This window comes from Chiloscyllium plagiosum, chromosome 5, assembly GCF_004010195.1.
Source record: "Chiloscyllium plagiosum isolate BGI_BamShark_2017 chromosome 5, ASM401019v2, whole genome shotgun sequence".
Lineage (NCBI taxonomy): Eukaryota > Metazoa > Chordata > Chondrichthyes > Orectolobiformes > Hemiscylliidae > Chiloscyllium > Chiloscyllium plagiosum.
In genome coordinates, this window is record NC_057714.1 from 43,651,103 (window position 1) to 43,670,998 (window position 19,896).

At 39.4% G+C, this 19,896-nt stretch overlaps 1 protein-coding gene across 1 annotated transcript in view; it reads left to right on the forward strand.

Moving 5' to 3' along the window:
* The window catches only part of tfpi2 (tissue factor pathway inhibitor 2), a 37,022-nt gene that overhangs the window by 1,494 nt on the left and 15,632 nt on the right, over positions 1-19,896 (forward strand). Inside the window, exon 2 of the mRNA XM_043689941.1 lies at positions 10,814-10,993. Within this exon, the coding sequence (XP_043545876.1) occupies positions 10,814-10,993 (180 nt within the window). The remainder of the gene's footprint in view (positions 1-10,813; positions 10,994-19,896) is intronic.

Genomic DNA, 19,896 nt, shown 5'->3' on the forward strand with positions numbered 1-19,896 from the left:
CTGCTGTGCTCTTCCAGCACCATTGATCCAGAGAACACAGGGGGCCAACATCTTCAACATATTGTCTAGCTATCACCATTGTTAACAGCTAACCCGAGAATGCAACTTTTTAAAAAAAAGGTTTTGTGATTTACACATGAAAGAAGTGAAACTATCACTGTATTCTAACAGATGAAAAGGCTTAATAGACAATCAATTGTTCAATGTATAATTTCAGTTACATCACATTGTAAATTTTTGCTATAAATTGTGTGTTAGGATTGAGCCCTCCACTACCACCCGATGAAGGAGCAACGCTCCGAAAGCTTCTAATTAAACCTGTTGGACTATAACCTGGTGTTGTGTGAATTTTAACTTTGTACACCCCACTCCAACACCGGCATCTCCAAATCATAAGTTATTATTGTTAGCGTTAACACCGAGGACCGAGTTGGCTTTCTGATGTGTTGAAACTTTGTTTAAAACATGACATCCTGAAGGATTTATAATTATCTTGCCTCAAAGTCAGAAATCCCAGATGACCTATTTGAATATTAAGTACCTCTTGTCTTCAGAAGCTGCAGCTTTTTCATAACAAATTCTAACTCAAACTGTCGCATGTTAGACTTGAATGTGACTCAGGGTAGAAATCTGCCAACTGGACACTGTACTGGACTGGGTCAGTTTGAAATTGTGTAAAGGACCCGACTAGAGAACTGATGAAGACAGCCACATTTAAAGTAATTTTTATGCTAAAGTTTAACCATATTTTCTACTCCTGTTCCCAGTGATCTGATTAACATCACTTCTGTGATGTTTGACTCTACAGTTAGAATTGAAAATTATTAATGCATTTTAAGAGATTTTTCCCCATGTATATTTTTTTGCCTCAATCAAAGTAATGTGGTAGATAATTACAGAGCTCTCATCCCCAATCTGAAGGAATGGGTGGAATACTTCTGTTATACTTCCTAGCCTCCGATATATTTTGGTTTTATTGCCCAGAGTAATCTGCTAGTGTTAGAAAAAACTACTGGCTTTGCTGTTCCTTATGTGAAACTGAGACAGCAATTTCAGTGGGAAACAGATTAGCAGTTACACTCAAATCCAAAAACACTTGTTGAGTTGCAAATCTTCAAACTAGTTTTGTGAAGATTATGTCTTGCTGTCCTTCTCTCCACTGAACTGCAGTGAATGATCTGATGTTGCTCTACTCAAACAATAGATATCAACTAAACTCACTAAAGAAAGCTGTCATTTTAAAGTAGCACTATACTTTCATCAGTAAGTGATTTAAGAGAAAACATCGTTTGTTCTCATGTTCACTTTCTGTACCCAGTTTAGCACTGGATTCACCCACTCAAAATTATAAATTATTCTCTGTCCTTAAGATGTTAATTTTACAATCCATCAATCTGATTTCATAAGGTTTGTCAGTTCACTCAGATTTCAAATGGAGCAGATCGTTAAGTCTCAGAATGCTCTTTTGTTTTGGAAACAAAGTTTTTAACACAGTAAGACTTGGTTTAAAACAGAATTAATGACTTCCTGTTTGGATTCTGTAATTTCTTTGTGATGAATTCAGAGAAAAAACATGGTTCATCATATTTAATTTATGTCATATGGTAGGTTACAAGAACTTATTGCTGCCTTAACATTTTCCTTGCAATAATATTTTTCAGCAGAAACACTGCATGCTTTAAGATGTGAGTCAGGATGTGTGCTGTTATCAAAGATTGCATGAGAGTCCAGCACTAAATTATAGTTAACAGAATGTTACTGACTCCCACCTGATTATCATTTACTTGTAGATATCAATAGAGTTGAGATGGTTACAGTTGATTTAAAATTAAAGTATACTGACTTTTTTTTGCATTAAAGAAAGCCAGGCACAACAAGCCTAATACAACAGGAATGCAAATTATGAGGTGAATGAGGATTTTTTTAATATAAGTTAGTTTGTTACAATTTGTCTTATCAAAATACTGTACATGACAAATACACAATGCCCTGTTACTATAAAGTGGACTTGTAGCTTACATGGCCTCAAGTCATACCAAATATTTTCCAACCAATTAAGAACTAGGTAACTTGATCACAATCATTAATGAGATTGTGACTGTTATTCTGTTTATGGTGAAGCATTTTGTGGGATATGTATTCACCTGGAGACTGATCATTACCATTGCCTTTCTTCAAGTGGGTTCTTTAACTGTTCATTGAAAGGGAAGACACAGTACATTGGTGAACTTGTTTGACACCTCTGTTCCATGTGACACCTCTGTTCCATGTGACCAAATTTCATGAGGCTATAGTATTCCCTGCAGTGCCTAATTAGACCAAATAAAAATCAATTTCTCATTCATCAAAATGTTGCATGACCACAATCATTTGTAAATACAAAAATTACCTTCCAAATCATCTTTGTCTGTAAAGTTGTGCATTCTTAATGTCTTCCTTAAGTTCCAAAATTGTACTCGGCACAGCAGAAGTGTACTTACATATGTGTTATAGGATGATATCAAAATTTCCCTACTTTTACTCTTCATTCCCTTTGAAATCTGGAATTCCTTTCGTGGAGATAAGTCGATTGGTTAGCTAGCAATTGAGAGACCATAGAAAGTGTTTATTTCTCTATTAAAATTACTTTCAAATTTTCTAAAGAGACTTTTCTGAAATATGACTTTGGCTTAATGGTTTTGACAAAAAAAACTTTCTGAATGCTGACTTACACGTGGTGTTCCGAAAGCCTCAGTATTGGGACCACAGCTTTCCACTCTAAACACTACCAATCTGGATGAAGGAACTGAGGACATTCTGGCTAAATTTACAGATGGTGCAAAGATAGATAGAGGGACAGCTAGCATTGAGGTGGCAGGGATGCTGCAGAAGGATTTGGAGAGGTTAGGACGGTGGGCAAAGAAGTGGCAGGTGGAGTACAATATGGGAAAGTGTGAGATTGTGCACTTTGGTAGGAAGAATAGAGAGTTGGACCAGTTTCTAAATGGAGAGAAAATTCAGAAGTCTGAAGTGCAAAGGGACTTGGGAGTTCTAGTCCAGGTTTCTCTCAAGGTAAACTTGCAGGTTGAGCCAGTAGTTAGGAAGGCAAATGCAATGATGGTATTTATTGAGAGGACTTAAATATCAAAGCAGGAATGTACTTCGGAGTCTTTATAAGGCTTTGGTCAGACCACATTTGGAGAATGGTTTTGGGTCCCATATCTTAGGAAGGATGCACTGGCCCTGGAGTGTGCTCAGTGGAGGTTCATGAGAATGGTCACAGGAATGAAAAGCTTAACATATGAGAAATGTTTAAGGGCTTTGGGTTTATACTTGATGGAATTTAGATGAATGAGGAGGGATCTAATTGAAACATACAAAATACTGAATGGCTTGGACAGAGTAAATGTTGGGAAAATGTTTGCATTGGTAGGAGAGACTAGGACCTGAGGGCATAGCCTCAGAGTAAAGGCAAACTGCCTGATCTTTCAAATTCAGATATTCATAACAGCAACAAAAACAGAAATTGCTGGAAAAGCTCAGCAGGTCTGTAGCATCTGTGGAGAGAAATCAGAGATGATGTTTCAGATCAAGTGATTTTTTTTCCCCATAAAGACAGTTGGGTTGATCTGTGGGAGTCATGTGACCAAACCCTCTTGGGAAAGGAAAAGTGCTTACCATTGAGACAAAAGGTATTCATCACAGGTAATCAACTGTCTATGGCCCATTCCAGGGATTAAGTAGAAAGCCATTAATACATCTCTTTGTGTGATAGGTCTAACATAGTAGCTTTTACTCTTAGAAATGATTGTCTCTGTATCATATGATAACTCAACAGTGTGCACTCAAGAGACAACAGAAGAATTGATACTGACTTCAGGTTTACAGAAGATAATTGCCAGTCACATGAATATGCAGCCATTGCTGGGCTACTTACCATTTTCAAAAAAAGCCAATAATAAAAAATATGCATGACAATAAGATCATCCACTCATTTATTCATTCAAATTTCCAAGTTCAGTTTATCCAGATCTGCCCTTGTAACCATAACTGCCTTTAAGTTAATTATATTAGTGAAATGAAGGATAAGAATAGTTTTATTATTTGGCAACTTGTGCTCTCAAATGGAGGTAAATGGGATTTTCATTTTCAGTTCTGTGAATTGAATCGTCATTTATTGTCATTTATATTTTTCATTTTTAAAAAGTACACAATGAAAAGTGTTTAAGTCATCATATCACAACACCTAAATTAATCACATAAGAAAAAAAATTAAAATTAAGTCAAAGTTCATCTTACTTCAATTCCTGGCTCTTGAGTTCAGGAAAAGACAGTACCACTGCAAGGCTGCCATGCCAGACCCACTGGAATACTGGGCTGGAAGCCACTGTCAAAGCAGGCCATCCATGTTGGGCCGCTGGAATCCTGAGCTGTAAGACACCACAGCAGCTGCCACAAGGACCCATCTCATCACCAATCCAGGGAATGAAGTTGTCGCAAAACCAACCCAATGGATTCCCAGGTCACCAGATGCTGGTCAAAACCACCTCTTTGCCGATGCCACTGCCGGTCTCTGCTGATGTGGCAGTCAATACCAAGAGCCTGTGCTCACTCCCCTGCCAGGCAACTTTTCTAAGATTCAGATACTTTGTTTTTTTTTCTACAATTTTAATATTTGTTTTGTAACTGTGGGTCAAAGTATTTCTAAGAAATCATGAAACTTAATCCAGGTGACTCTAAGTTACTTGTTGACATGACTGTTGAAATGTTTACTAAATGATAAACAGAAAGAAGATCCATACTAACCGATTTACAGTTTTAGCAGCCTCCAAGTAGTCAATTCTGTGTCCTATATCCTGCTCCACAGCTACCTGATGAAGGAGCAGTGCTGCAAAAGCTAGTGCTTCCAAATAAACCTGTTGGACTATAACCTAGTGTTGTGATTTTTAACTTTGTCCACCCCAGTCCTACAACGGCACCTACAAATCAAAAAATAGTAAATTAGCATGTCTGAGAATTGCATTTGGTGGCTGTGCAAAGAATCATCAGTTGACTAAGAAATTAGACCGGATGGGAGTGATGCTTCACTGGGGTTAACATCTGTAAAGGATGTTGTGAACAATGGTTGAATTTTTCTTTTGCTGTTTATGATAGAGCTTTTCTTTTCGTGTAATAAATGGATATTCTTTTAAGTACGTTGACAGCTTCATGTGAACATGTTCAGTGATTAATCACCATAGCAACAAAAATTAAAACTTATGGTCTCTAAAACCAGGTTTCACTCTTGGATCTGAATTGTTCAAGATTGTTAGCACCGCAGCCTCACAGTGCCAGGGACCTAGGTTTGATTCCCGCCTTGGGTGACTGTCTGTGTGGAGTTTGCACATTCTCCCCGTGTCTGTGTGGGTTTCCTCCGGGTGTTCCGGTTTCCTCACATAATCCAAAGATGTGCAGGTCAGGTGAATTGGCCATGCTAAATTGCCGATTGTTTTAGGTGCTTTAGTAAATGTAAGGGAATGGGTCTGGGTGGGTTACTCTTTAGAGGGTCGGTATGGACTTGTTGGGCCAAAGGGCCAGTTTCCATACTGTGGGGAATCTAATCTAATCTAAACTAGGATTATAATATTAGTCTTGGACTCACTATTCTCTCTTTCAAACTGAATGCATAATTCAATCATTTTATGGCCGTTGCTATGCCAAGTGGTTCCTTTACTATGAATTAATTCATTAATCCTGTCTAATTATACAGTTCTAGGTTGAGAATAGCCTACTGTCTGGTTCAAAAGTGTGCTGCTCTAAGAAACGGTGGCACAGTGGTTAGCACTGCTGCCTCACAGCGCCAGAGACCCGGGTTCAATTCCCGCCTCAGGCGACTGACTGTGTGGAGTTTGCACTTTCTCCCCGTGTCAGCGTGGGTTTCCTCCGGGTGCTCCGGTTTCCTCCCACAGTCCAAAGATGTGCAGGGCCAGGTGAATTGGCCATACTAAATTGCCCGTAGTGTTAGGTAAGGGGTAAATGTAGGGGTATGGGTGGGTTTCGCTTCGGCGGGTCGGTGTGGACTTGTTGGGCCGAAGGGCCTGTTTCCACACTGTAATATAATCTAATCTAATCTTAAAAAAAAAACAATCCTGAAAATACTCTGATCTCAATTTTTCCTGGCTACTTCAACCAATCTGATTCATATAATCTATATGTAGACTAAAATCACCCTTGATTTTCAGAACCTCCTGTTATTTATTCCTGAATGCCTTGTCCTATAATGAAGCATCAGGTCTACAAAATACAACAACATGAGACTTCTTACCTTTTATGATTTCTCACTTCCACCAAAATTCTACATTGTGAGCTTTAGAAGTAAGATCATCTCATGGTTATGCCAATGACATCCGAAATTAACAAGGCGACTTCACCTTTTTGTGTCCTATTTTCCTGTCTTTGGGAATGTCATGCAATCTTGAACGTTCAGGTCTCAGCCTTGGTCACCTTGCAGCCAGATCCCTAATGGCTATTGCATTGTATAACCATTTTTGTTTGAGCTGACAACTTAATTTATGTCTGCTCCATACCTTCTGATATTAAATATTTTGCAATGTCTCTTTGTAGTTGGGCATTTAAAAATTGTGCTCTTGCTGAAAGACTTATTACAGAACTCAACCTGCATGTGGCTGATTCTGACTTGCCTTATTCTTTAAGCCATCTTCCCCTCCTGGAACAAAGATCTCGTGCATTTGCATGTGGGTTTTCTTTATCTGAATGTGTTCTTGCTGAAGGACTGGCTGTAGGATAGAGACTCAATTTAATGTTTCACCCAAAGAAAATTCCTCCATCTCTGCAGTACTGTATCAGTGATGCTTTACCTTTTAACTTCGTTCCTTTTGCTATGTTGTAATGAAGTTTTTATGTACCTAAGTACCTTTGTACCGAAGATTGTGATGAATGTGGCAATGTTAGACACTTTTTGCTGTACTTCTGCACTTGAGTACGCATGACAATAAAATCTAAATCTAAGTGTCTGTCAATATTTAGTTGTTCAGGACTCTGGGGCAGAACTTTAGTCCACAACCTGTGACTGAGCCACAGCTGATATTGTTTCACAGTAGCTCTAAGGCCTTTATTCATCCTTGAATCTCAAATCACCAGATGTTCCCAGTGCTCAGCTACTTTTCTATTGCTACTCAGACTTACAACATTCAAAAGCTAATGTTTAAAGCTTAATAGGTGACAAAGCAGATTCTCCCCCTCCCTCAACTTCATTTTTACCATAATTATTACTTTTTTTTGCTACAGTCACTGTACTCAAAATGTTAACTCTGCTTTCTTCCCACAGATGCTCCCAAACCTGCAGAGTTTCATTAGCAGTTTCTGTTTCCTGTTTACAAGTAGACTTGTGTTTGCATTGGTTAATTGGCAGATGGAATTTATGGGTTTTGGGAGGGGTTGAGGCCATGATGGCATTTCAACAAGGGATAATGATTCGAATGCAGTTCATTGTGGAATAGGGAGCTGGTGGAGATCAACAAAAACAGGGCCAATAGGCGAGCAGAAATCAGTGATCATGTTCTCCATCACAAGAGTTTTGAGTCAATCAGTCAATGGAGTAGGGTATGGAGTGTGGTGAGTAATACATTGGAGCAATGGGCTGACCGAACAGAAATGCATGGATAAATTTGTATAAGGACTTCCCCATAATTAGAGATCTTCGAGATTCTACTTTTCAAACTTCTACTCAGAAGCCCAATGTGACAATTAAATCTCCCTAAGGTTTATAGTCAGGCCTGCTGGATTCATTTATATTTATAAAAATGTTGTTATCTTCCAGAAACATGTTTTGAACATATTCCGACATTACATATTGTACTGAGTCTTGGTACTTATTTATTCTCTCAAAGGCTTAACACTTAACTAATTACAGCTAAGGTGCAAAATCCCACTGAAGTCTGGCAAGGCCACTGGAAGATTTTTGTTTGGAAACATCACTGATTTCCGAAGAGTTGACATGGGTTGCATGGATTTTCAACTGTGTTTGATACTCAAAATTATTGCAAGTTAGCTGTGTTAATAAAGTTAAAAATTAAACAACACCAGGTCATAGTCCAACAGGTTTATTCGGAAACACTAGCTTTTCATGTAATTGAAATGATATATTGAACAAACCTAGACTGCTGATCCTAGACAGTCTAGACAGTAATCTAGGTTTGTTCAATATATCATTTCAGTTGCATGGCACTGTAATCTTTTGCTATAAATTCTGTGTCTTATGGTCCAGCTCCATAACCACCTGATGAAGGAGCAGCACTCCAAAAGCTAGTGCTTCGAAATAAATCTGTTGGGCTATAAGCTGGTGTTGTGATGTGGAACTTTGTCCATCCCAGTCCAACACTAGCTCCTCCACATCCTGGTTTAATAACACAGCTTTATTTTTCAACAACTGTAGAACAGGAAAAGGTGACAAATTTCTTAAAGCATCTTAAATTTTTCAACTCACTATCATGTTTTGTAATTATTGTACTTATATACTTTATAAGACAGATTTATTTGGACACTCCATTTCACACTTCAGTGTCAATAACTACTTAGAAAACCTGTCCTGAAAGGATTAATAGTGCTGGATTTGTAAGCAGCTTTAATTGTCTATTTTACAATTTGTAATTGTTTATTTTAGCCAATGATATATCTCCAGCTCGTTTCTGAACACAATAACCATATTTTATTGAGATTTACAAGGAAATCAGAACTTCCTTCAATTGAACATTGGAAAAACCAAAGCTTTTTTTTATTCAGCTTTGATAACTGTGGTCACAGGTTCCAACATTCACCCAGCTACTTGATCAAACCGATTACAATTCACTCTGTCTCATTCATGAGTGTGACTGAATGTTCAGTTATCAGGAGAATAAATTGACTTTGCACGTGACCCAAAATCTCCACACATGCATTGTCTCTCAGAAGTAGTGGTGATTCCAAGGTGAACCCAGGCTGAGAATTTTCCTTCCCAGCTCAGGGTACTGAGATTGTGATAGAAACACAGAAAATTCAAGTGGGAGTAGCTCTATTAGCCTTTCAAGACTGCTCCATCTTTCAGGAGAAAGTGAGGACTGCAGATGCTGGAGATCAGAGCTGAAAATGTGTTGCTGGAAAAGCGCAGCAGGTCAAGCAGCATCCAAGGAGCAGGAGAATCGACGTTTCGGGCATGAGCCCTTCTTCAGGCTCATTCCTGAAGAAGGGCTCATGCCCGAAACGTCAATTCTCCTGCTCCTTGGATGCTGTCTGACCTGCTCCATCTTTCAGTATGCCTAAAACAGTTCATCTTACTCAGTACCCAATTGCTGTTTTCTCTTCATCCCTTTTGATCCTTTTAACCCTAAGATATATTCCTAGCTCCTTTTTGAAAACGTTCAATGTTTTGACCTTAAATGCTTTCTCGGCACACAACTCTTTTAAGTAAAGAAATTTCTCCCCCTCAATGCTCTACCCCATATTTTTAAACTGTGACTCCAGCTCTGGACTCCCCAGTCATCAGGCACAGCCTTCCTGGATTTACCCTGTTTATTCCTGTTTAGAATTTTAGAGGTTTCAATGAGATCTCCCTCTCTTATATTGTCAAACTGCAGTGAATATAATCTTAACCGATCTAGTTCATATGTCAGTTCAGCAATCTGAGGAGTTATTCTGGTAAATCTTTGTTACACACCCTCCACAGCCAGAACATCTTTCCTCGGATAAGGAGATCAAACAACACAAAATACTCCAGGTGTGGTCTCACTAAGGCTCTGTAAAATTGCAGCAAGACATCCTACTCTTGTATTCAAGCTGCCTCACTATGAAGGCCAATATCCTAGTTGTTGTCTTTATTGCTTGCTGCACCTGCATGTTTACTTTCAGCAACTGTTGTGCAAGGACAGCCGCATCTCATTGTACCTCTCCTTCTCCCAATATGTCACCATTCAAATACTAATCTGTTTGCCTTTTTTTTTGCTGACAAATTACCACACTCACATATAGCCACTTCTACTGCATCTGCCATACATTTGTGCACTCACTCAACTTGTCCAAACTACACTGAAGCCTCTCTGCATCGTCCTCAATGTTCAATCTTTCCACCCAGCTTTGTATTGTCTCCAAACATGGAGATGTTACATTTAATTTCCTTGTCTAAGGGAATAGCTGACGTTCAAGCACTGATTACTACAATTCCCACCTGTCATTGGTTGCCAATCAGAAAATGACCTGTTTATAACTAATCTTTGTTTTCTGGTTGCCAACTAGGTTTCAATCCATTTCAGCACACTGCCCCCAATCCAAGATGCTTTAGTTTTCCATGCTAATTTCATTATTAAGAACTTTTTGAAAGTCCAAATAAACCACATTCACTCACTCTCTCCCTTACCAACTCGACTAGTTAGATTCTTGCAAAACTCCAGCAGATTTGTTGAGTGTGCTTTCCCTTTTATAAATCTAGGCTGACTCTCTCTATCCTCTCACTGTTTTTCAAGTGTTATACTATTAAATCTTTTATAATGGACTCCAGCATTTTCCCCATTTCTGTTGTCAGGCTAACCGGTCTGTAATTCCTAATTTTTCTCTACCTCCTTTTTTCAGTTAATGGTATTACATTAGCTACCCTTCAATCCAGCGGAATTGTTCCGAATTGATAGAACACTTCATGATGTTGCAGTATTAAAGATGAACCACTTCTTTTCTGAATTTGATATTCTGACAACTCTGTAATGGTTGGGATTTCCATTGTTTCATGTTTCTAGGTACCAGGACATTTATTGACTCAGCTAATGTGTAATCATAAAGATGTCACATGTGACCATTTTCATTTTTCTAGACAACCGAGATGTTTGCTTACTGTTACCAGACCCAGGACCCTGTAAGGCCTTGTTCCATCACTTTTATTATGACAGATATACTCAGAATTGTGAGGAATTCGAATATGGTGGCTGCAAGGGTAATGCAAATAACTTTGCAACATTGGAAGAATGCAAGATGCACTGCCGCAGAATTAAAAGTAAGCTCCTCTCTTTCTTTCTTCTCTGTTTTGTGATGAGCATTTTGCCAAAATGAGTTGTTTATTTGGGAAAAGAAGAGAGTGACAAGAAATGTGAGGGTTCTTGCTTATTGAAACAGTTTATTAAAAAATGTTTGAGTAGTTGATGACTGAACTGTACAATTGAAACTTACAAGCTACCTATTAGGAGAAGAAGACAAAAGAAAAACCCTGCATTTATTTGTGTGGTGAATGAAATTCAGTTATTATTTAAATGTTTTATTTTACAAGAAAGTGAGTTGGATTTCCCATTTGCAGTTAAACTGTGAGAGAGTGAGTTTTATGGTGCCAAGTCTGCCATGGCCCAGTACACATTTTCACGAATAATCTTCTGCCTTTTGCCACCTCCATCATGCAGCCAAGTTGTTGGGTATGATTCTTGGGGAATTGTATGGTGAATGAAGCAGAAACACTCTCCACGGCTGAGACCTTGTGGGGGTTCATATTTCAACCACAACATTGAATTCTCGGCCGAACAGCACTTCAGATACTAGAAACCAGCAACCGGCCCTCACACTGTGGTGCTCAACTGTCTGGGAGGATAGGTAAGCTAGACCCATACTTCCAGGACATGGATCTGGAGTTGTTGGTAGTCAGGGTGGGAAGGTTGAGAGCAGTACGTTTATCCTGCTGACAGTCTAAGGAGGGCACACCACCAAACCCAGCCAGTCTGGACAGAAAATTGCAACATGGATCAGTTTTATTTCCAAAGTCAAATGTTCAGACATATAGAAAGGTTAATGTTCTTGTGCACTCTGCAAAAGCCATTTTCTTCTCTCTGCTGAATCACCTTCACTAGGCCAACACTCACTCTAACTCTGCCGCTGCACATGCATCTTATCAATGCTCATGGAGTACAACTCTCACCATTGAATGCAACATATCTTCTCAACAGCTTTCACCTATCTCATCCAGTAATGACCACATCTCATGAGCGAACTAAAAATAATCCTTCCAAATTACCAACCCTTCTGTGCTTCTTACCCTCTCATTGGGGTTATTTCACCCCCTCTCCTCATGAATCACCACCAATTGCTCTTGCATCCATTTCCATCATACTCAAACCCTCTCTTTCTCCACATTGCAATAAACACCCATAACTGACCAAATAGTCCAGGCCTGGTAGGGTCCAGCTCCTAGTGCCAGAGGAACACTTGGTGCCTGATGGATAGGCCCATGAACCTCTATTCCTGCTCCTCGGATGCTGCCTGACCTGCTGTGCTTTTCCAGCACCACTCTAATCTTGACTCTCACTGGATTAACAGTCCAGTGATAATACCACTAGGTTGTACTGCTAAATAAGTAGCAGACATTTTTTGCTGTCTGAACCAGTTAAGTTGCACCCACATGAGCCTTGGACAGTCTCTTCAAGACATTCCAAGAATGGAAGAAATTGCAATCACCAAGCATTACTCATCTCTCCTAATCAATCAATTCCTTCGCTTCAGATAGGGTCATTGAACCGTCACTTTGAGTGCTGCACATTGTGTTTTGCTTCAGAGTTGTCTATATTAATGTGCAGGGAATATATAAAGGCCTGGATTGCACACATTTCATACTTGTGTCCACCTCCTGAAGTAGAGTGCAGAATTTGTGATGACTCTGCAGGGAATTCTATCTTTCAACTTTTTAAGGGATGGTACTGCTATTGAAGGTTGGGAGATGTGAACTGCCCATGGTATGTGTCCACTTTCTTCTGTATAGTGGTCTGCCAAGCAAAGGTGCACAAAGTGCTCCATCTCATAGGTTAAAGATTATCCCTAAGGATGATGTGGAGGTGCTGGTGTAGGACTGGGGTGGACAAAGATAAAAATCACCCAGCACCAAGTAGTAGTCTAACAGGTTTATTTGGAAGTACAAGCTTTCAGAGCGCTGCTCCTTTGTCAGTTAGCAGCTGTGATCCTGCCCCACTAGCTACCTGACGAAAGAGCAGCGCTCCGAAAGCTAGTACTTCCAAATAAAGCTGTTGGACTATCACCTGGCGTTGGGTGATTTTTAACTTTGCCCTGAAATGCTTCAACATCCTTTGGGATAATCTAAGTGTTTATGTGAACTCAGAAATATCGAACATTTACCAATGATGGAAGGATGGATAGGAGATTCCTCAAGATTCCTGCCAACTTGATTATTATCATAAGGGACCTCACAGCACAGTAGTCAGATGTCACATCCTTATAGATGCCTTAAGGGGCCTACCTATGTGCCTTGCAATGTCACTGACTACTGTGTTGTCCTTTACGGTCACATAAGACAGTTTATATGTAGACACTTCAAAGTGGGCTCGCATGAAGATATCACCTGTACAAACACTTGGATAATGGGCAAGTTGTCTGTGAATTTTCCTTTAAGGCCTCCCATACTGAAGATTAAATCATTAGCGTACACCAGAAACAGCAAAGGATCCAACATTAAGCACCAGTCTGCGATGTGAGACCTTGTCAATTGTCGTAATGAGTTGAGAATGTGGTGCTGGAAAAGCTCACCTTACACACCGCCACAATTGTCGTAATAAAATTGTTATAAATAACGTCCACTGCACTACCCTTGTCGATCCTCCTTGATACTTCCTCAAAATTCAGTTAGTAAGACATGTCCTTTCTTTGCTACTACCGGAATGACTATTCCTGGTTAATCCATGCCTTTGTGAGTAGCAGTTAATCTTATTTCTCAATATTGATTCTAATAATTTCCCACCTGAGGACAGACTGACCAGCCTTTAATTATTTGGCTGGTCCATCTGAATGATGACACAATTTTCACATCTCTCATTTTCTGGTACCTCACTTGTACCTAGTGAGGGTTAGAAAATGATCCTCATTAATAGTGTAGATAAATATTCATCAGACCCTGGAGATTTTTATCCACTTTAAAGGATGTCAGTCTAGTCTTTTGTGTTATATGTAATGTATCGAATATTTGACACATGTTCTCTTTAACTAGAATGTCAACCTCATCCCTCTCCTTTATGAAGACAGACACAAAATGCTCATTAAGATCCTTATCCACAACATCTACGTCCATATACAAGTTACCATCTATATCTGAGATCAATGTTACATTTTCGTTAGTCATCTTAGTGCTCTTAATGCATGAATATCTTTAGATTTTCCTTAAATTTGTCAGCCATTTTTAAAAAACTGTTTCCTGACTTCCTTTTTTTACCAGTAAGCACAGTGACCATTCCCTCAGCAATTCACTACGATTAAGCCCATCCCCAAACTGGGTTTGCTTGCTTTCTCAAACTACATAGACTGTTGCTGATAAAACTCTTGACTATTTTTGACCAAACCCCAGTGATGGACTATGTTGTTCCATTTCCCTGTCCACAAATATATTGGCAGCATATCTTTGACTGACCACAAACTGTCACCATCAATTGATATCTCCATGGTACCCCATATTGGACTACCCTTAGTCCTTGAACTATTTGCACATTTTCTGAGAGACTGACCATACCTCAATCCCCTTATACAAGGATGTAGATCCAGGGACTGACATAGGATCTAGCACCTGAAAGCCAATGCTCTATACAGGAATAGGATGAGATGTTGTCTGACTATAGTGGTACATCAGACTGACTATTGTCCCTTCACCTACATTTTGACTCTTCTCTCATGATGTGCTTGAAGTTCATGCAGTGTGTTAGCTGCATAAGCTGCTGGCACATGCTGCAGCTGTGATATTGATATAGCATGGTGCTGCCATGGAGTGACATGTCAACTGCCTAATCAATGCTCCTCACTATCACAAGTCACCTGCCTCTCCTCTAATAAAAGCAAATACTGTGGATATGGGAAATCTGAAATAAAGAAGCACATTGGACTCAATGTTAACTGTTTCACTCTCCATAGATGCAGCTAGTCTTGCTCAGTTTCTCTAGCACTTCCTGCTTTAATTGCCTCACTCACTGCATTTAAATAAAAGCTGAAGTGGATGGCAGTGTGTAATTGAGTATGAAGGTTAGTGTGTACTAAGAAATAAATGTCACCATAGAGGATGGCTGACTGGAACTCAGTCTGTGCTACAAAATCAACCAGAAGCAGACATGATCGAAACATCCCAGTAAGGGGTAAAGTAATTGAGCACTAAATAAAACGAGCTAAGAGCTATGAGTTTGTGTCAAGTACAAAAGCATTCTGTATAGATGTGGGAGATGCCATATCTTTCCCTGTATGCAAGATGGCTAGGCAGAAGCATGTAAGAAGTATGTGTCTGTCAGTTACAAATTAGTATCAAAGTTTTAAAGTAGTGACTCAGTTGGTCTGAGAACAGGTATGATGATGTTGTGAGGCTGCTGGTTTGCTGATGCTGACTTACTTGGATGAAGGGTCGAGGAGGATGGTAATCATGGCACATGTCGGGATGGCAAAAGAGTTGCATTATGGCCAGGACAGACATTCTGAGATCTTCAGGTGACAGTAGCTGTTCTGCTTGATCTGTTAGAAATTTGTCCTGTCGTGTTTCTCAGTGGAGGAGAGGAGAACTGGCAATCAGGTGTAACTAGGGTGAGTTGGGACTTTAATGCAATAGAAGGAGGTGTTTGCCACACAACAAGATTTGGGAAAGTTTTTCTCAGTACCAGGAATCTTTCTATTTAATTCTCACTCTGTTATCATCCTTAACTGCACCTTGCAGGAAAAGGAACATTCTGTCTGTCATCTTCAAAGTATTTTTGCAGATCATTCTGTGGAGAATTTCATATCTAATGACATTGCTATAAGACTTTTCTTTTAAAAAAAGAAACAAATGTTAAGGTTTTTTCTCTGAAAACATTTCCATAAGTAACTCCACATTCTGAAAATTCCTATTCACTCACTGGGATTTATTCTCAGTGGGAACCTTTATTCCAATTTCCTGTATTGTTGCCCAGATAGCATTTTTCATTTAGGTACTTTCAGAACATCAGTTTGTTTTTTTTTTAAACAAAATTCTTTCATTTTGTGTACCATATTAATTTCTTGTTTTCTGAAGATATTGTTCTACAGCTCTAGGACCTAGTCCAAATAATTAACTCTTGACATGAGCCAGATCTTGTCCTTGTGTCATGTGCCCAAGTAAGTATTTTGGAATTGTAGTCAATGGATAACAAATAGAGTTGGGAACTGAGACCCCTAGCATCCTTTCTTTCTGATGGTTGTTGCTTGATGCTGAAGCAGGTTTTAGCATCCCCAGTTCCAACCCATTTGAGTTCAACTGATTTAATACTGAACAAATAATTATATTAAGTATAGCAGCTGGGATGTCACATTGCAGTTGTACAGGATGTTGGTGAGGCCACTTTTGGAGTACTCTGTCTAGTTCTGGTCACTCTTTTAGAGAAAAGAAATTATTAAATTGGACAGGATGCCAAAAGGATTTACAAGGATGTTACTGAAACTGGAGGCTTTGAGTTCTAAGCAGAAGCTGCATAAGCAGAGATACTGTTTATGCCTTTGGTTTTATTTTTCAGTGCCTTTCAGTGTCCAATCAGTTTTTCTGACAATGACTATAAAGGTCCTGACACAATTTTTCAGATCTAAGAACAATTTAAAGTTCAAGTCTATTTCAGGATACACCGGCTTGAGTTCCTGTCAAACTGCCAACAATCCGGTGAATTCAGAGAAATGTGTCAATGCAAAGGTACTGGATTTGATTTCACCTCAGCTAACTTAACTGGTGGGATTACAGATCTGGTCATTGCTTCTTCACATCAAATCCTTCTGAAAAGCACTCCTGGGCAATCCTAAGGAATATACCATTCATGTTCAAATGGAAGAAAAACATAAACAATTGCAGGAGGCCATGTGCTTGACTTTAGAACAGCTATTGCCGTTAGCAGATTCAGTGGAACGTGCAAGATATCCAAATCTTGTATAAGGTCTGGCTTTTCTTGCACCTGAGACAGTGTTCAGTATTTTGTGATATATGTTTCATAAGTAGACATCGGGCTAAAATGTGTGAGAAATCCAATCTGCCAGAGAAACCCAAAGTACAACACACTTACCACATAAGGACAGGTGAAGAAAAGTCAGTGAAGGAACAATACTAAAGAGGTTTCCAAAGTTCAATTTATGGCACTCATATGTGTCACAAAGTCCAAGTGAGAACTGCAGCAATGCCATTTACAGATCCCAGACAAACAAGACCTGTGCAAAACGTAACATCTCCCATGGAAGCTGCCAGAAAAACTGAAGTCTTTACTTCCATCCCAGTTTTCGATCCTAAAAGAAATGGATAATATACAGTAGAAGCCAAATTCAACACTGCTGCCAGAGCAAATTTCATTCCTTTATGTATCGTATGCATGATGTATTTAAGGGACTGGCACAGTGTTGTACAGTCCATTCAAAATAAGCCCATGGTTTCCAATTGATCCTAAATGCCATGCTTTGGCATTATCTGTTTTAAATACCAATATAGATCCTTGGGATGAACACCTGAAATCTTTGACAAAGTTGAAACAAATGGAGCAGCTGTTATCAGTATAGCAACAGTTACAGACCTCCATATGGTTACAGTCCAGAAGGTAACAAGCCTATAACAGCAAAGATTGCAGGCTACAGTATCGATCTCATACATTTTGGTCATAACTGAGCCATTACAGATTCAGCTGTATCAGAGAATGACCAACAGCAACAGCTCTAAAAGATTATCATCATTGGGTGTCCTTAAATATATCTAAGAGATCCCTGAGCAAAATTGCAAGTCATATGACTAGGGTAGGAATAGGTCCAGTCAAGGATAGTAGGGGGAAGTTGCGTGTGACAGCTCTAAAAGATTATCATCATTGGGTGTCCTTAAATATATCTAAGAGATCCCTGAGCAAAATTGCAAGTCATAATTCTGCAAGCTCCATGTCAAAATATGAGACTGCATAGAGCACATGAATATAGAACAAACACCAAGAGATTGGCACTTGAACCCAGACATTGCCTGGTATTGACAAGAAAACTGAACAATTAATCTAGTTGTGTGAAACATGTCAGTCCATTAACCTCAACAATCAAGAAAATGCCTCCTTCTACATGAGACTCGTGAGCTAGGGTGCAAGGCTACAACTGATCTATAATTCAATCTGGTGACTGACTGACTATTTCACCAAATTTCCTTTTTAGGTGATAAGTCAAAAGATTTGTGTAGGACCATTGCAGCAATTGTTGAGATATTGACTGTCATATTCAGTTTGGTGTGATTTAACAAATTGTCAAACAATGGGTCCGCAGTACACTAATGTACCCTTCCAAGATATGAAGTAAATTGCTGTTCAATGTTTTGCCTGTTTCTCCTCATAATCCTCTGTCACATTATCTGATTGAATGTACTGTTTGTCCCAAGGTTTTTGAATAACTGTGTGAAATCTGTGCTATGCCTTCTGCACAGATTTGGCCTCACCAGCAACTGTCAGGGTGTGAGGACAGACCCACACAGTTCTCTCTTACACTTTCACCATCCAAACGCATATGTACGACACTTTGTTGAAAAGAAGGGAGAAAACAGTACAATTTTTCATTGAGCATGCAAACAATAATTATAATGTGAATGAAGATAAAGCAATCAAGTTTGACACTTACAAAAAGAATTCTGGAAGGATTCTACGTTGTTGTGTCTAGTCTAGACCACTTGATGTAATAGGCAATGGTCAAGTCCCACAGAAAAGAGATGATATGTCTGAACTGCAATTCATCAACCACTTATCATACCAGGTAACAAGCACTAATCAATATATATAAAACACTCCAATATAAAGGTACTCACCTTGCCTCTGTTACTGAGTTATGGAGTCAGTGTCTGTGTCATCAGTTAGTCAGTTATGTGCATATAATGTACAGTAACATCAGTAAGTATAGAACCTAGACTGTGTATGTCTGTGATATTATAGCCTTGTAAACAGTTAGGTCTTATAAATAAACTTCAAGATATCTAAGCCACAGAACCCAAAATTTATGATATGCATTACATGGACCAACATATGTAGTAAAGCATAAATAGCATGATAGACATTCAGGTTTTAGTTAATAATACAACATAAGTGAAAAGTCTAATCACATATGACTTGGTTTTGCACACAACTGTGCAGTTGCCAACAGCACTGCAGAGGAGTTCAAGCCAGTCCTTTAATAAAATTTAAGTGTGAAAAATAATTTACTAAAATGGAAAACAAGAGCTTTGTTAAGCTCTATTGAGAGGGTCCGTGAGCTGGATCATTCTGTTACAAAGAAGTCAAATGTTCATGTAGAAATTGGTCAGTTCAAAAACATCATATAATTTAGAGAAACTTAAGTTTGTACAGAACAGTTGCATGAATTCCTGCATAGTTTTTCATGGGATTTATCCCTGTGTTTTGTGAATTGAAAGCACCTCTGTCAACCTATCATGTATTAGTGTGAATAATCACTTTCAGTAATATGGGTACTCAAGAGGAGTCCAACTGGCACGATGACACAGTGGTTAGCACTGCTGCCTCACAGCGCCAGAGACCCAGGTTCAATTCCTGCCACTGTCTGTGTGGATCAGTGGTGCTGGAAGAGCACAGTAATTCAGGCAGCATCCGACGAGCAGCAAAATTGACGTTTTGGGCAAAAGCCCTTCATTAGGAATAAAGGCAGAGAGCCTGAAGCGTGGAGAGATAAGTTAGAGGAGGGTGGGGGTGGGGAGAAAGTAGAATAGAGTACAATAGGTGAGTGGGGGAGGAGATGCCTCCACCCCCATTTCCCCCCACCATCACACCTACTCCAGGTACTGGCTCCAACCCCACTCCCAGCTCCACACCCACACCAGATCCCAGCTCCCAGCCCTGCCGAGTTTTCACCATCCCTCCAGACCTCCCACTCACTGAGGACGAACGATCAGTCCTCAGCAAAGGACTCACCTTCACCCCCCTCCGT